Source organism: Dreissena polymorpha, chromosome 4 (assembly GCF_020536995.1).
Source record: "Dreissena polymorpha isolate Duluth1 chromosome 4, UMN_Dpol_1.0, whole genome shotgun sequence".
In the NCBI taxonomy this organism is placed as follows: Eukaryota; Metazoa; Mollusca; class Bivalvia; order Myida; family Dreissenidae; genus Dreissena; species Dreissena polymorpha.
In genome coordinates, this window is record NC_068358.1 from 92348072 (window position 1) to 92366272 (window position 18201).

At 34.6% G+C, this 18201-nt stretch overlaps 1 protein-coding gene across 1 annotated transcript; it reads right to left on the bottom strand.

Moving 5' to 3' along the window:
- On the bottom strand, nucleotides 1–8814 carry LOC127880202 (uncharacterized). The gene is made up of 6 exons (XM_052427480.1): nucleotides 8226–8814; nucleotides 7460–7533; nucleotides 7027–7167; nucleotides 5062–5176; nucleotides 1602–1674; nucleotides 1–1154 (listed from the first exon to the last, which is right to left on the bottom strand). The coding sequence occupies exons 1-6, from the start codon at nucleotides 8433–8435 to the stop codon at nucleotides 1039–1041; spliced, it is 729 nt and encodes a 242-aa protein (XP_052283440.1). The 5' UTR covers nucleotides 8436–8814; the 3' UTR covers nucleotides 1–1038.
- Between the last annotated feature and the right edge of the window lie 9387 nt (nucleotides 8815–18201).

The following is an 18201-nucleotide window of genomic DNA, read 5'->3' on the forward strand; positions in this document are numbered from 1 at the left end:
TAAATTATAATACTTTATTGTCATAAAACAACTGTAAATGCCAATTTAACAAACGGTCAAACTGAAAGATGTGTGCGCAAGTTTATATATACGTTTCGATTTGAGTCGTGCTCTGTGAAAAAGGGGTTTAATGCATATGCGTAAAGTGTCGTCACAGATTAGCATGTGCAGGTCGCACAGGCTAATCAGGGACGACACTTTCCGCCTTAACTTGATTTTTGCTAAGAAGAGACTTTCTTGCAACGAAAAATATCGTAACAGCGGTAAGTGTCGTCCTTAGCCGATTAGCCTGTGCAGACTGTACAGGCTAATCTGGGACGGTACTTTACGCACATCAATGAAACCCCTTTTTCACAGAGCACGGCCCATATACATGTTCCCGACGCAACTCTCTGGGCAATATCTGAAATATCGATACTAAACGTTACTTTCCACTTTGAAAATAATGCAAAATGCAACGGTATGACTTCAAACGACAAATAACTACATCGAATAAAATTCATGAAACGTACAACTGACAGTGATGAGTGCGTCCTTTAAAGTGTTGTCCTGAATCCATATCGGACGATACTAAGGGCTTTTATGATATTTTTCGTTTAAAGATAGTCTCTTCTAAGCAAAAATCTAGTTTTTAAAAGCGGAAAGTGTCGTCTCTGATTAGCCTGTGCGGACTGCACAGGCTAATCTGGGACGACACTACACACATGCATTAAACCCCCTTTTCATAGAGCACGGCCCATTTGTAATTAAAAAAAGATGTTGCTTAAACTTTTTCACGGCAGAGTTCCTTAAAAACAAAACATCAAAAAAACGTAAACGGACATCAACGAAAACTGCGTTGAAATGTACCTTATTAAAATTAATAAACAAACGATAGAAAGTAAAGTAATTATCTTCGTATGCACTGAAGCGATGGCAATAATGACGTCAAAGTGCGTTAAGCAACAACAACAGATTCAATAATGATGAAAGTTCCTTTAGCACTCATAACGACCACAGTGAACGCAATACTTTCACCGGCGACGAAGGCGGACGTCATTACGTTTCCGTCTGTTTAGCGGAATACATGACGTCTGTTCTGATAGTGTACTTCCGGCCCTCCTCCAGTCTAGAGCCCTCGTGCATGATGTCGTGTTGGAACACTAGGACGCTGCCTGCAATCATCGACCACGAGAATGTTAAATAGGTAAACCTGAAGTTTTGCCAAAGTGTGGATCAACCTTTTTACTAACTTACTTTATTTCTTTATCCTTTTTTGTAGATGCCCATATTTTGTCTTTTGTTATCTTTTCTTATTTTAATAATATAACACCTCAACATTATATCGTAAAAAACATATTTTAGTTATTTATACATAGAACGATTTAAATGCCTAAGATAATGCCTTCAAATCTGAAGCCAATGAAACAAGGGAGACAACTCTATGACGAGATCATGTTTAAAATAAAGCCACAATTTGGATATCAACTTAAAACATAACTTGTGCAAATAAGAATCATGCTAAGTAGCAAACAATAAGAAAATATGTTGTGTGTATCATTGCTTGTAATAAATTGATGAACGTGTACACAAGGGGCTTGAATTTCATTTTTTTATTGTACCTGTTTTGGGCACCAATTCCACCTTATTCTCGCACGAATAACTCATAAATGTTGTACTCCCACCTTTAAAACCCTGAAAAAAGGAAATGCAGAAATAAATTATTGTGTAACTTATGAAGACCGTTGTTTTTAGCTCACCTGTCACGAAGTGACATGGTGAGCTTATGTGACCGTGTGATGTCCGGCGTTCGTATGTGCGTGCGTCCGTCCGTCAACAATTTGTTTGTGTAAACAGTAGAGGTCACAGTTTTCATCTTTATGAAATTTGGTCAGAATGTTTATCTTGGTGAAATCTGGGTTGGGATTGTATTTGGGTCATCTGGGGTCAAAAACTAGGTCACTAGGTCAAAAACTAGGTCAAATAATAGAAAAACCTTGTGTAGACAATAGAGGTCGCAGTTTTCATCCAATCTTTATGAAATTTGGTCAGAATGTTTATCTTGATGAAATCTGGGTTGGGATTGTATTTGGGTCATCTGGGGTAAAAAATTAGGTCACTAGGTCAAAAACTAGGTCAAATAATAAAAAAAAACCTTGTTTAGACAGTAGAAGTCACAATTTTCATCCAATCTATCTTGATGAAATTTGGTCAGGATGTTTATCTTGATGAAATCTGGGTTGGAATTGTATTTGGGTCACCTGGGGTCAAAAACTAGGTCACTAGGTCAAATGGTAGAAAAACCTTGTGTAGACAGTAGAGGTCACAGTTTTCATCCAATCTTTATGAAATTTGATCAGAATGTTTATCTTGATAGAATCTGGATTGGGATTGTATTTGGGCCATCTGGGGTCAAAAACTAGGTCACTAGGTCAAAAACTAGGTCAAATAATAGAAAAACCTTGTGTAGACAATAGAGGTCGCAGTTTTCATCAAATCTTTATGAAATTTGGTCAGAATGTTTATCTTAATGAAATCTGGGTTGGGATTGTATTTGGGTCATCTGAGGTAAAAAACTAAGTCACTAGGTCAAATAATAGAAAAACCGTCAACAATTTGTTTGTGTAGACAGTAGAGTTCGCAGTTTTCATCCAATCTTTATGAAATTTGGTCAGAATGTTTATCTTGATGACATCTGGGTTGGGATTGTATTTGGGTCATATGGGGTCAAAAACTAGGTCACTAGGTCAAACACTAGGTCACTAGGTAAAATAATAGAAAAACCTTGTATAGACAATAGAGGCCAATCAGCGCCATCGTTTTAAAAGTGTATCATCCAATAAAAACGCCGCTTTTTAACAGCGTTAGGCCCAGCCAGTGTAAAGAACTGCGTTTTTCTTATAACGCTTCTTAAATAAGTATAGATATTTTTAAACCAATAGATTTTTATTAAGGCACCGCACCAACACTGCAAAGTTTTCTATTTATATCAATGGTACAGCCCAATAAAATCGGGCTGTCCACTTTATGGCCGTTTTCGACGTTTTCATGCAGAGTTTTATGTTAAGCAGTGTGCTCGGGCAATGGTTTTTAACCGAAGTTCCGAGGGTAAACAATCCCATTAGTTAGTTAGACAATAGGTCACAGTTTTCATCCAATCTTTATGAAATTTGGTCAGAATGTTTATCTTGATATAATCTGGGTTGGGATTGTATTTGGGTCATCTCGGGTCAAAAACTAGGTCACTAGGTCAAATAATAGAAAAACCTTGTGTAAAAATAGAGGATACAGTTTTCATCAAATCTTTATAAAATTTGATCAGAATGTTTATCTTGATGAAATCTGGGTTGGGATTGTATTTGGGTCACCTGGGGTCAAAAACTAGGTCACTAGGTCAAATAATAGAAAAACCTTGTGTAGACAATAGAGGTCACAGTTTTCATTTAATCTTTATGAAATTTGGTCAGAATATTTATCTTGAAGAAATCTGGATTGGGATTGTATTTTGTTAGTCAAGTGAGCGATTCAGGGCCATCATTGCCCTCTTGTTTATTTTCGTTTACCATAAAGCAAAGGCTTGATCACCACGAGAGCGCACACACGTTTGCCACTAACAATTGTCAATCAAAGATATTTTACAAACAACAATTTCGTTATTATATAGTACTAAGCGTTACGTTACATGAATATTAGTGTACTATAACTGCAATGAAATACCCCATTTATACTAATTATTTTATGTAAATGTTCACAACGCATGTCAACGTATGTTTGTATAATTGCAGTTATGTTATGTAGTTAACAAGAAATACAATGTTACACAGAATAACATTTTCATTTTACTTTGTTCTAAGCTAGGCCTGCATGTCAGCTACCAACACTCAACATTTCATAGAAATAATTTGCAGAACATACAAAAGGGTTTTCTATTTTTAGTAACATAGCAATTAACCTTGATCTGACTGGCATATAAGCGACGTACAGAAAAAAAGGTCAACACATTTACTTTATCGTCACAAACGTTTTTGAGCTTAAACAACTTTCTTTTTGGGGGCTAACTGGTTTACTAGAACCAAGAACAGAGCTGGTTTACTAGTACTAATTTCACATAGGTATTAAACTGAAAACTGTCCCACTTGAATCTGAGGTAGGGGAGAATGGCCGTATAGAGGATTTCAGGACTTATCCCAACACATGATATGCAGCCGACCCGAGGATCTAGCCACGATCCTTGCGTTAGTAGTCTAGCGCTCGATCGACTGAGCTGACCAGTCTTGTTTTTAGCAAGAAGGTGAACATTTAATTTATGAAAAAAACAAGATCTGTGTTTGTGAAACGCAATGACCTATACTGTGCTTTGAAGCCGCACGGCAGCTATTATAGAAACAAAGTTATATTTTGAATGTAAAGGTCACAGTGACCTTGGCCTTTGACCTAGTGACCTCAAACCATGTTTGATTGTAGATCTCAATAAGATGCATGCACATGTGAAGTTTTAAGAACATAGACGCAAGAGTTTTGATTTTATGAGCAAGGTTAAAGTTCTGGGACAGACAAACACATACAATGACAGACAGACAGACAGGCCAAAATTTATATACCCCCTGATAATTCGATATGGGGGCAAACAAAGATACTTGGTAAATAAGGCTCAATGCATGTGCGTTAAGCTAAGAAGAGACTTCCTTCAAACAAGAGCACCGCATAGCGGTTGTTAATGCTCAGCTGCGGGTGCAGTTTTAATAAATGAAAGCTTGTCAGAAGAATTTTTTTTAGAGGTCACAATGACTTTGGCTTTTGAAATAGTGACCCAAAAATGGGTGTGGCGTGTAGAACTCATCTAGGTGCAGCTACATATGAAGTTTCAAAGTTGTAGGTGGAAGCACTTTGATTTTAGAGCCAATGTTAAGGTTTTAGCACGACGCCTACGGCGGACGGCGAGCGCCGAGCTGGCTATGAAAATACCTCGGGTTTTCTCCAAAAACAGCCGAGCTAAAACATAACTTCACAGGCTAATATTGGACGACACTTTACGCATCAGCGCTAAGCCCAGTTTTCCCAGAACGAGGCTCATATGCTGACCTGGTTGAGGTAGACTTGGACGGTGATGTAGCTCCGCTCCCCGTTGTCTCGCACGTACGCGCCGTCCAGGTGTGGTTGGAAGTAGTCGCCCGGGTCGTACCGCAGGAACCGCAGTCTGACACGGCAACATATTACTACATGGGTTCCTTCTGGTAAAACAGGGCGTAAAATGTCGTCCCAGATTAGCATGTGCAGCCCGCACATGCTAATCAGGAGAGACATTTTCCGCTCTTAATGAATTTTTCGATTAAAGGGAGTTTCTAAACAAACATTCAATCCAGGCGGAAAGTATTTCCTTGAATCGCCTGTGCGGAAACATCAATTCATAGGCTTATCTGGGAAGAAACTTTACGCACATGAACTAAGCTCTGTTTTCTCAGAAGTCGACTCATATATTTGATGATTTGTGCATGTTCTCGCGACTAAGGTTGCAATATTTGGGGATTCCTTGTTGTTCATATGTGTATCAAGATTTCAAAACGCTGACAGCTTAGAAAAACTGTTGGCTTTTTCAGTTTATTTAAAAAAAAATTATAATCACAAGTGCATTGTAGATACAAATAGGATCTGGCACGAGTTGTCATATAATAACATATTTTATTAAACGAGCTCAGGAATTTCCTGGGCGAGTTTAATAAAATATGGTATGAAATGACAACGACTGTCAGATCTTTTTTATCACAGGCTTTTAAATGAGCCAATTAAATAAATATTTACACAAACACAATGATAAATCCCGAATGTTGTTTACATTTCGTGACGTCATTTGACGTTGCAACGTCATTTCAGCAAAATAACAAAATGCGATTGATCAATCGAACGAAAATAAGCCAATGGAAACGCTTAAAAAGTAAATTACACATGTGTAAGATGAAAATATTCGTAATGAGTATATTACATGGGAAACAGGGTATGGCATGTTATAAATATAGCCTGCCACCCAGTCTTCTCGCGGTACTAAAGGAGTAATCATTCGCGTCTAAACACGCGTCTATCGCATTTACAATACTGCATTTCAGCCATACTTTTTTTTACAAGAAAACCATAAATTGTAAATGTAGTCCCAATAACAATACCACTGTCCGTCATTCACATTTTTATCATATTGGGTATTTCCGCTTTAAATAGGAAAGATAGTATTAAATTAAATCAAACATGACTAAAAAAGTTACAATCAATTTAGTTGATATAATTTAAAAGAATTTTAATTTAAATTAAACAAATTTCAAGGTACTTTTCTATCTCTTTTTCGATTTGTTCCTAAAAAAACCATTGAAACTCGACACATTCGAATATTGTTAAAGTTTGACCAGAACAGTCATTAAAAAAAGTCGTGTGAAACCAAAGAAATGTAACAATAATAATAGCTTACCCAAGAACCTGCAACCAGACGTACGTATTAAAAATCGAAAAACGTGAAGAAGTTAAATGGTAAATTTAATTTCAAGATGGATTTAAGCATATACCGGCTTCAAATAATGTTTTCCATCATTTTTGGACATTCAAAAAAATAAGGATCGATTGATATTGGCAGCGAGAGATGTTCTCTTGCAGATTAAATAAGCGACCATCTTATTTACTTTCCAAATGTTTGGTTGTAAATAAAAGCCAGAGGGCATGAACACAATACCGCGAAAAAAGCCGACCCGCAAGAATACTAGGTTTGCGTTTATATATAGCGTCTGCAGATATGTGTCACATAACATTACGAGGTAGATTTAAAAACAATAAGTTAGATGGCCGTGGTCGTAAATTGAGCTTCTAGTCGGAACTATAGTTGTCAAATATTTTTAGAAAGAAGGATTGTCAACAGGAAACGATTTACAGAATCGTACCCTGTGGTAAAGCTTTATCGAGACATATTTACGATTGAAGTGCCTATATTTGTAATTACGTCATTGAAATCATTTCTCATGGAACATTCTTTTATAGCTCATACAAGATTATTAAATATGCGCACAATACCTTTCATTCAACTCCAACACTTTTCTGTCGCGCCACATTTCCGGCACGTGACTCTTGATACGCTCCCATATCCGGTCCGCCTCTTCCACTGTGTCCCATATACATCGTGAGCTTTTACGCACATCCGTCATCTTTACCTGCCTAATTAAACACGAGTTAATTAAATCATGGGCGGAAATCGAGGCGTGCTAAAACAACTACCGTTACCTCAGTATTCCATGTCGCGGTTTCTTTATTATCATAATCGATACATGTCCAGTAAAGGGGCATGAAACCATCCGATGCTGGAAATGCTTGGAGGGTATTTGTTAATTATCAGATCAATCAACACATATATAATTATAAAAGGTCAAGCCAATATGATCGTAAACACAACCTGGAATACTAATCGTTTAGGATCGGGTAAGTGGTAACAGACAATTATACACGTTACCTTCCACCCCCAACGTTGACTAGGGCCTCTTCATACCCCATCACTTCCGTCTGGGCTATGTACTCCTCGCATTCCTGTGGAAAACCAACATACCGGTACATGTACATCGTCCATAACAGAAAGAGACAGACCAAATAAAAAAGGACTTTTTCTTTTTGTTTAATATCAATGCATTTTTCACCCTGGTCACCTTTTACTAAAGGCGATTGCCCAACCAACCAATGCGAGATAAGCGATGGATGGATTGTTCGGTTTTTGTTATGTACTGTTAATGCGTCAAAGTGATTTGTGGTGGGCTTATTAATATGTTATATATTCACAGAAATGATTGTTTTCAATAATCGAATCATGTTAGTTCAAGCAAACTCAGTCAAGTGTATGTATATTGCATACTGGTGAATAATTATGATAAAAAATTATTGCTTAAACAAGAGGAACACAAGGAAATCAAAAGTAAACATTTCATTTGTTTAACGCAATATTAATCATTATGTAGCAAACCGATATAAAAACCTTACGTCTTCAAAGTAAGTCTATATCGGTTTTTTTTTATCGGAAACATGCCAACAATTGAAAAATAGTAAACACGTGCCGTCATTCTCGACACAAAGCAAAAACCACATCAGAAATATTATCTTGGGCAGTCACAAATGTACACCAATAATCTAAACCCTTGAATTTACCAAGCAAAATGGTGAAAATCAAGCTTGTGGTCATTCACAGAAAAAAAAGATAAACCGACTGACTCCACTATATACATTCTTACCTTTGTTGTGAAGACATTATAGAGCACAAACGCCAGCTTTCCTTTAAAATCTTGCGGAAGTTCGATGTCCTCGCGTGTAATTTTGCCATCAAAACTGTCGGTACCGTTTATCGTGAGATCCGCAGTCTGTTCTTCGATTTGTCTCCCTTGAACAATTTCCATCAGAGTAGTAGTTCCCTCCCTTTGGAGGTCTTCCTCGAGTGTTGACATTTTTCGAACTGTAATAATTTTGACAGTTTACTTCATCGCCAATTGTTTTCGGTCACACTGTTACACTTTCGTGGTATAATCCTATTCAGATGTGTTTGAAATTAATAAAGAAAAGCATTAAACGTACGCCTAAGTTTTGTAGATTGAAGTTTCCAAACCGAAAGTAGGTCTAGCCTTAATCTAGCGTAAAAATTGAAATCTGGCACATACAATTCAATCGAAACGTGTTAGCTTCAGTCGTTCGTCTTCAACGTATTATATCCACGAAGAAAGCTATATATAGTTACAAAATCCGGTTTCTTAACACTTCTATATTCCATTTTAAACGAGTAATTGCCATCTTTGATTCGCTTTATAACTCACGGCTATAAAAAGAACGAAAACATCGAACTATTTTTAGCACATTAGTCAAACTACGGAAGAAAATACCATTCGTTAAACCATTATCATCTCGTAATGTTATATCAACACAATTAATACTGTTTGATTATTTATTCTAGTTAAAAATTTATTAATTATAGTCTACATTTATGTATAATGGTTCTAAGCCGTCTATGTTGAGGCTCAAAACAAAACCCCACAATTTAGAACATTAATGATAATAAAAAAGTTTAGTTCAATAACACATGAATAGTAAGCAGATTTTTAGTATAACAACTATAATAAAAGAGCAGAAGTCAATCACTTGTCATTAAATTTATTATATATATTTACAATTATGAATCATTATCAATCTTCATCACTATTTAGGTCGCCGTGGTTTAATGGACAGTGTTCGCCTAGCGACCGGGACGTCATGGGTTCGATCCCCACTGTGGGAGCGTTCTTTTGATCTCTCCCTAAGATACCAAGTGCAGGTTTTCCAGGAAACGGACTCTAGAACGTTTCAAATAAGTAGTAAGTACTTTCAATGCAATAGAGGTAAATAAAATACGTTTAAACAAATTATTAATCTTATCATTTTCATCATCATCATCATCATTATAATCACTAATCATCATCATTATTCTTACAATTATCTTCATTATCATCCTTATTATTCCGAAACATGAATATTGACATTAGTATAGTATTATTAACAATTTAAAATGCCATATTATTATCGTGTATGTTGATTTCTTGAGTAAACAATTATTGATATTGTGAAGTATAGATGCGTGGATCTCTTCCAGTATAATATATTGACTATTCTCCTGCCATTGAATGTCCGATGTCGATTTTGTGTTCTGTCTCTTGGGAACTTCTGTCGTGAGTGTATTGATCCAAGTCAACTCCTTGAGCTTTAGGTACTATCCAGAAACATCTCGGATAACAACCACACCCATATCTTCTATCTCATGCCAAAGGGAGTTAAAATGGTCCGCAGCCGTTTTTTCCTGTGATGCCTTGTATCAGCCTCGTGCTGTTTCAGCCTTTGTATTAACGGTCGCATAGTTGCACTACATACGATATTACATTATGTTTTATGACAGTTTAATAATAAACATATGTTAGACAGTTTATGCCGTAAAGGATGTTCCATGTTACACATCTGTTTTTCTGTGTCAGAACTGACTCTCGATTTTTTTCAAGATAGAGAAGCACTTTAATCGAACGGAATCAATTTTCAATGTACCCCAATTTTATTAAAAATAGATGCACGTAGTTCTACCGGGAACTAACATTTTTTAAAGGCTGAGCATTTAGTACTGAACATTTCTAAATATTACTTAACAAAGGTATCAAAAAGCTGTCGGATTATTATTTAAAAACAACACGACACAATAACCATTTTTTTTTGCACGGTTATGAAAATAATATTAATAAAATTAAAAAAATAGTCCATACAGACATACACATCACAAACAAACCACGTTCGAGTATAATGATTTGACATTTGAAAGAACAGTATATGTATTATTACTATTATTATTATATTTATACAATTAAATGCATTTGAATAATGAAAATACACCGTAAATTATGATTCATTCTTCCATTATTATTTCAGCGAAGAATGTGCTACAATACATACCGGCTTTAATTTTCGAAAAGGCACTATCTGAAATAGGATAACACACTATATTTAAGTGAAAATATAGCGTTAATGCCTGCATCTACAATTCCAGTTTTGTTCCCGTTTGTGTTTTTGTTTTGGTGAAATAAATTAAAATGCGCAGGTTGTTAACACTTGTAGCGTAATACCATCCAAAATTGGAGGTTATATATATACCCGAAAGATAGAACACAAAAGTGAAAGTAAAACTATATTAAAAACCTGTTACACATTAAAATTACAATCAAGAACATTGTTAACAATCATAAATGTGAATAAGTAAAATAACAATTTATAAATATTACATGGATCTGTTAAAATACACATAGTATATGGAATCATGCTTTTCATAAATTTACTTTGTTACATATAATTCAAAATGTGTGAGTCAAATTAGGAAGGAGTGGTGGGGCATACTCCGGATCCTCACAACACGCAGCTTCTGGCAATGATTGATATCATAAACTTCAAAATACACACACATACAAATACATATCCCGAATTTAATAAAACGATTAATATTATAAATATCAATTTAGTCATTAAATTAACATCTTAGGTATTTTTAGCCAGGACTTAAATCGGCAATATGTATCGAATACAGTTTTTAATTCGGTTTGAATTAATTGTTAACAACGTACATTTATTTTCAAACGTGGATTACATTGTCTTGAAATAGTGTTTAAAATGTTAATCTTAAGGATAATTGGTCGCCGAAACGCACTTACAACGACAGAACCCTTGGTGGTAGATCAACGCTCGTGATATATACGGTTGTATCAAATCTATCTTATTATTCGTGCTGGTTAACCGCCGCGCGTTCTTACAGAATACACTATTGCACAACTGTTTATCTGTGATTCATAACGCAATTACTTTAACATCTATTTATGGAATGCTCAAGTATTTTTAAATATATTGCAAAACCCACTTCCTTCAAAAGGAAATTTATACATATCAAAACTTGTCATTAATATTGCAATCGTGATACATCGGCTATCTCGGATTCCTCCGTAAGATAGGCCTCGTGGCTAACGGTCGCCATATTGCCTTGTATTACTACTTTACTACCCAAAAGGTTGTCAGTCTATTGTTATGAGGCTGTATACATGCGCGTTGAACTAGCGCCAAACTTTTTACCGAAACTTTGATATTAAGAGCACTATTAACGTTCATTTGTGTTGCATTTTGACCTATTATCCAAGTGATTTACTTTTCCAGTATTATTTAATCACCCTATCATCCAATTTTTAAGATGAAATTACGGTGTTTACAAAACCAACCAAACCGAAAGTGAAACTGGATGCATCACGTTTCGCGATGTAAACATTAAATATTTGTTCAGTTTGACGAAGCGAATCGATAATAGACGTTGGAATATGTATGCAATACAGACTATCATTGCCGATTGTAGTACTGGCTAAAAAAAATACCTTTTATGACAGGTCATGTATAGAACGTTAATCAAATAGTGACCATAAATCACTACACATGCCTGGGTTGTTCATTAACCCATTTATGCCCAGTGGACTCTCCCATCCTTCTAAATTGGATCAATTAATTTCCAAAAGTAGGGGTGTCTGGTATATTTATTTCTATATTTAGAATATTTCTTACAGAAATTTCTTTAAGCAAACAGCGCAGACCCAGATGAGACGCTGTATTATGCGGCGTCTCATCTGGGTCTACGCTGTTTGCAATGTCCTTTTTTTCAGGACGCTAGGCATGAATGGGTTAATATAATTAATGCACGTTTCGGATCTAATTGCCTGTATCTAGTTGTAATTACCATGATATTGATAAAATTACGTTTTTTTCATAAATTAACATTACATGTTTTATTTTTATCATTTAGGGAATATATAATTGTATCATTATCATCATTAAATATTCTGAAAATGATCTAAATTATCATGATTACTTTAAAGTAGAATTTTTAAATTTTACTCATTATTTTTAATGAATTTGCACATTTGCTTGATTCAAAATAAAATGTATTAATAAGGGTTTCAGTTGTTAGTTTAAACCCATTTTTAGTTCGATTAAATTTTAAGTACTCACTACGTACATGTATGTGAAATGCTTTTGAGTTCGTTTCCTGGGCCTAGAACCAGTACTTGGGTGTCTCTTGGAGATTTCTTAAGAATGCTCCCACACTGGGGATCAAACCAGTGACCTCCAGATCATTAGGTGGACACCACATCCATTACACATCAGCGACCTTTAATTAGTAAATTACTTTAGTATTGCAGCATTATATAATGTTATGTTGCTACATATTTTTGGAAAATGATTAATGTGCAGTACTAAATAAATCTAAATGCATACATTTAATTGTGTATATTGTGTGATTATTCGTTACAAATTCCCTTTTTACAGGTATACTGGATTATGAGAAAGATTGATAAACATAAAATTGACAACTCATCTCCCCAACGATACTTTGTGTGGCTCATTCTCAGAACAAACCCATAGTCAGTGAGAAAACTACAGTGTAAAAAGACCACTTGATTGTGACAATTATGGCTGACCATAAAAATGAATTGGATACTGTTTTAAGCTTCACTCTACTTTGTCTGAAAATAAAAGTCCTAAATGATGTAATAGAAACATACATATTTAATTTTTAGTTTTACAAGGATATATATATATTACATACATATATTATAATATCTTTTCATCGATGGTCAATCAATTTAAGTTTAACTAATATATACATACACATTTTATACATGTGTATGCTTTTTAATTTTTTTCTATTGAAGCCAAATTAATATCCCATTAGATAGATAGATAATATCACAGCAGTATTCCTAGTTTGTCTGCAAGTACTGCAGAAATCATGGATTATTATTTTACTGAGTCAGCCTTAATCTTTATATTATAATTGTTAAAACAGATTAAGATGTGCAATTGAGGATGCATCAAGATTAAAAAATGGTACATGTATAAATTAATAAAGAATCAATAACAATCAGAAACTGTGCTTTTTTTTCAGTATTGTGTGAAAGGATTTGAAGTAATGATGTGTTTTTGAAATATGATTTATGTGAATTTGAATAAATATATAAAATTTAGTGATTTTCTCAGACAAAAACTGTTAATTACATACTAAAGTATTCAGAATGTATTATTGTAATATTCATTCGAATTTTTTAGTACAAAAAGCACTTTTCCCTGGCATTTGTATTTATAGTAATTGCATATTTTATAATTCTGACAGCATTTATAAACTGTGTTCATGCAAGCATGAACACGGTTTCATTTTTTGAGTATTTAAACAAGAAGATTTTTAAAGATTTCACAAAGTAGGCGCTTTAAAAGCGTTTATTCAATTTTGTGACCCCCCGGGGCAGGGTCAAAGTTGACCCCAGAGGCATTATTTGAACAAATTTGGTAGAGGTTTAATAGATGTCACTACATACCAAATTTGGTAGCCCTAGGCCCAATGGTTATGGACAACAAGATTTTTAAAGTTTTCACAAAATAGGCCCCATATAAGTGTTCAGTTTTGTGACCCCGGGCAGGGTCAAATTTGACCAAAGGGGCATAATTTGAACAAACTTGGTAGAGAACTATAACATGTCACTACATACCAAATTTGGTAGCCCTATGCCTTATGGTTAAGGACAAGAAGAGTTTTAAAATTTTCACAAAATAGGCACTATATAAGCATATAATTGATTTTGTGGCCACCGGGGCAGGGTCAAATTTAACCCCTGGGGCATAATTTGAACAAACTAAGTAGAGGACTATACAATGTCACTACATACCAAATTGTGTAGCCCTAGGCCTAATGGTTATGGACAAGATTTTTTTTTAAGTTATCACAAAATAGGCATTATATAAGCATATGTTCAATTTTGTGACCCCCGGGGCAGGGTCAAATTTGACCCTAGGGATTAAATTTGAACAAATTTGGTAGAGGACTATTAGATGTCACTATATACCAAATTTGATAGCCCTAGGCCGGATTGTTATTGACAAGAAATTTTTTGAAGTTTTCACAAAATAGGCCTTATATAAGCATATGTTCAATTTTGTGACCCTCGGGGCAGGGTCAAACTTGACCCCAGGGGCATAATTTGAACAAACTTGGTAGAGGACTATAAGATGCCACTACATACCAAATTTGGTAGCCCAATGGTTATGGACGAGAAGATTTGTAAAGTTTTCACAAAATATACCCTATATAAGCATATGTTCAATTTTGTGACCCCCGGGGCAGGGTCAAATTTGACCCCAGGGGTATAATTTGAACAAATTTGGTAGAGGACTGTTAGATGTCTCTACATACCAAATTTGATAGCCCTAGGCCCAATGGTTATGGACGGGAGATTTTGAAAGTTTTCACAAAATAGGCCTTACATTGTATTTAAGCAAATTTTCAATTTTGTGACCCCCAGGGCAGAGTCAAATTTGACCCCAGGGGCATAATTTGAACAAATTTGAAAGAGGTACACCCCAGGAACATTCCTAAGAAATTTCATCAGAATTGGACCAGTAGTTTAGGAGAAGATGTTTAAAGGAAAAGTTTATGCATGGATGCACGATGGACACAGGACCTTTGGCCAGTGGAGCTAAAAATCAAATTAAACATTTAGTTTTGATTTAAAATCAGTTTTTATATGCAAGTGTCTATTTCACTTATAAATTAAAACAGCATATTATTCATTATTGAAAAGATTATTCCAAGCTTGATGTCATATTTCAACTTCGCATAGTGTAGTTAATTGAACATTGTATTGAACTGTATGGGCAGCTATATTTTTTAATTTATGTATGTTGTATTATACAAAATGCATTATTTCTACCACAAGTAGACCATATAAAGCCTACTGCTACTAAATAGGCACTGGTATGAATTTGACACTGTTTTTGATGCTCATACAAAACTTTAATTATTACTACACTTTAGTATATTAAATATTTTCAAGTTTTTGTTCAACATTTTTTGCAAAAGAAAAGAGTGTCTTAATGCATTTGAAAATATACTTAAAACAAACTAAAAATGCATTTTAACATACCCTTTTCTTGGTAAAGTGTATTTGGGATGATAAAAAATACACTTGAAGAGTATTAATGCTGGAAAAATGCAGAAAAAAATACATTTGTTTCTGTTAGAAGTGTGTCTTGTCTGCATTTTTAAGTGTATTAAATGCACATCAAATGCAGATAAATACAATGCCAATACTGTTACATGTATTGTAATGGACATAAAATGCACTTGTTCTTGTAATTAAATGCTTTAGTGAATTGAAATAACCTTTTATAACGTTTTAACAATTAATGATACCTTTTTATATAAATTTTCTTTTGAAATGTGACACTTAAATGATTTTTGCACCACTAGTAAGAGATATAATTTGTGCTCATAATGCTTTATCATTACACTACATAATATCATTTGTTGTATGAAAATTACCCGTAAAATTCATGTGAAAGCTCAAGAGATCAATAGCAGCGTGCTATACCCTGCTCCTTTTTACATGACTTGATGGTATTTAGTCCCCAATTCTACATGACTAAGGGAAAATTAATGTGCAGATTTGACAAATAAGTCTTTACTGGGATCCAATAGGCAGACTTTCATATTACTTGTATTTAATTTAAATCATGATCTGAATTGCTCTTTGGCAAATCTTTGTTGGTCACAGTATTCAAATGAATTTTGTTCACTTTGTAGTGATTATATTTCCTATATTTATCAGAAAACATCTTTCTTCAAAAGTTTAACATGATTGGTTGGTTAATTTAGAAACAAGATCAATGCATCATAACATAAAATGAAAAAATGTGTAATAGTAAAAATGGCAGCAAAAAAGCACTAGATTATCTGCCTTAAATCTGAGACGATATGTTGATGTATTGGAATTTCTCATAAATAATGTGCTCCATAGTTGTATAATTGTATAGTCGCATGCATGAGTGGTGTCAATGTCACAATACCAATTAAAGCCTATAATTTACTAAAACAATTTGAAGTTTGATGTGAGTGTTTTTCAAGATCTGTTATATATAATTATATATACATGTATATATATATTGTTGAAAAGTTAACATGCAATAAGTTTACTGTAATTAAGTGACAAATAGTTTTACTGATTTGGTTGGATGCATATATGCAGATATATCATGGTTTGTGCAGAGGACAGTAGCAAAATCAAGAGCTGTCTCCGTAGGATGACATACGCCCCCGATAAACGCTTTAATAGAAGTTATGAGCATTTTTCAAAACCTAAAAGCCGACCCTAAGTTCAAGGTCAAAGGGGTCGAAATTTGTGTGTGTATGGGAAATCCTTGTCCATATACACATGCATACCAAATATGAATGTTACATCTGAAGCGGCATAGAAGTTATGAGCATTTTTTTCGAAACCTAAATGCAAAGTGTGACGGATAGACAGACGGACAATGCGATCACTATATGCCCTCCTTTGGGGGCATAAAAATGTGTTTCACATTGTTTTGGTAAATTAGTAATGTAGTTAAAAGAACAGAATCATCAATTATAAAGTTATTGATTATAAAGTGTTGCTGGCATATTTTATGCATTCATCTAGCTATAAGAAGGTCCCTGTTTTATCCCCACTGGCACCGAGTGAGGGTTCTCAAAATCTTTAAACAATATGAATAACTACATATAGGGTCGAGAGCCTTGTTGATATGGGGGCTAAACACCTGAAATCAAAGCGACCCAGGTTAAAGACCGAGGCCAAATAAATAAACCAGGGCAGAGGCCGCATGAGCCTGCTATACTCTGAACAAGTATTGTTTCTTCTCAGAAAACTGGCTTAAGTGTCTTACTAAGCTTTAGACTTTGAGTTTCAGTGCATTTATCAATCTAAAATAAATTGGTCAAATTATAGCTAAAGAAACTTTAGCGTACAGTTTATATAGTATTGACAGACCTGTAAAGTCGCACCAGTCAAAAATCATAAAAAGCGACATTTAAAGTTATGGTAGCCAGAACTAGTCAAATTAAATAATAATTTGTAAAAAATAAACATTCTGCACAAATTCAATTATTTACTTTACCTGTGTGCATGAATCATTTCAGTCTTGATGGTTAGTGAACTATGTCAAAAGCACCATATCCATGAAACACTTGTTTTTTGAATAGTGCAATGTTCCACAGAAATGATGCTGATGATTATTCTACACGATGATGAATTATTAGATATATTTCTAAATTCCATTTCCACCAACAATTCGGTTATTCAACTACCAGTTCACATGCTTCATACACAGTTGAAAATAACACTATTTCACTCAACAACCGTGACACATGTACTCAATTTTTCAACTTTTCGCAATTAAAATTGTCTTCTACTGTTATTGTTGTTGTTGTACTTTTGAAAGTAGTTCGAAACATGGCGACCATTAACCCAGAGATTGATTTATGAAATAAATCGTCTGCTGATCCAGAGTGATTAATATTGTTGAAAAACAAATACTGATAGAGTTTGACTGGTTTATACACAAGCTATAATTGCTTTCGTAAACCTATTTTTGTGATTGAAATGCAATGTTATTGAGGTTAGAACTCCTCACGAATTTGAAACTTGACCACCGTCTGTCACGCCTGCTGCGCGGCCGTTGCTAACAGCATTACTTCCTGGTTAGATGTATATTTTATCTTTTAAAATATGAACGGTGACCGTGGTCTCTTTTTAAGCACGTGACTGTAAATAAAGGATAGAGTACTATTTAGAAAACCCTTAAGACAGT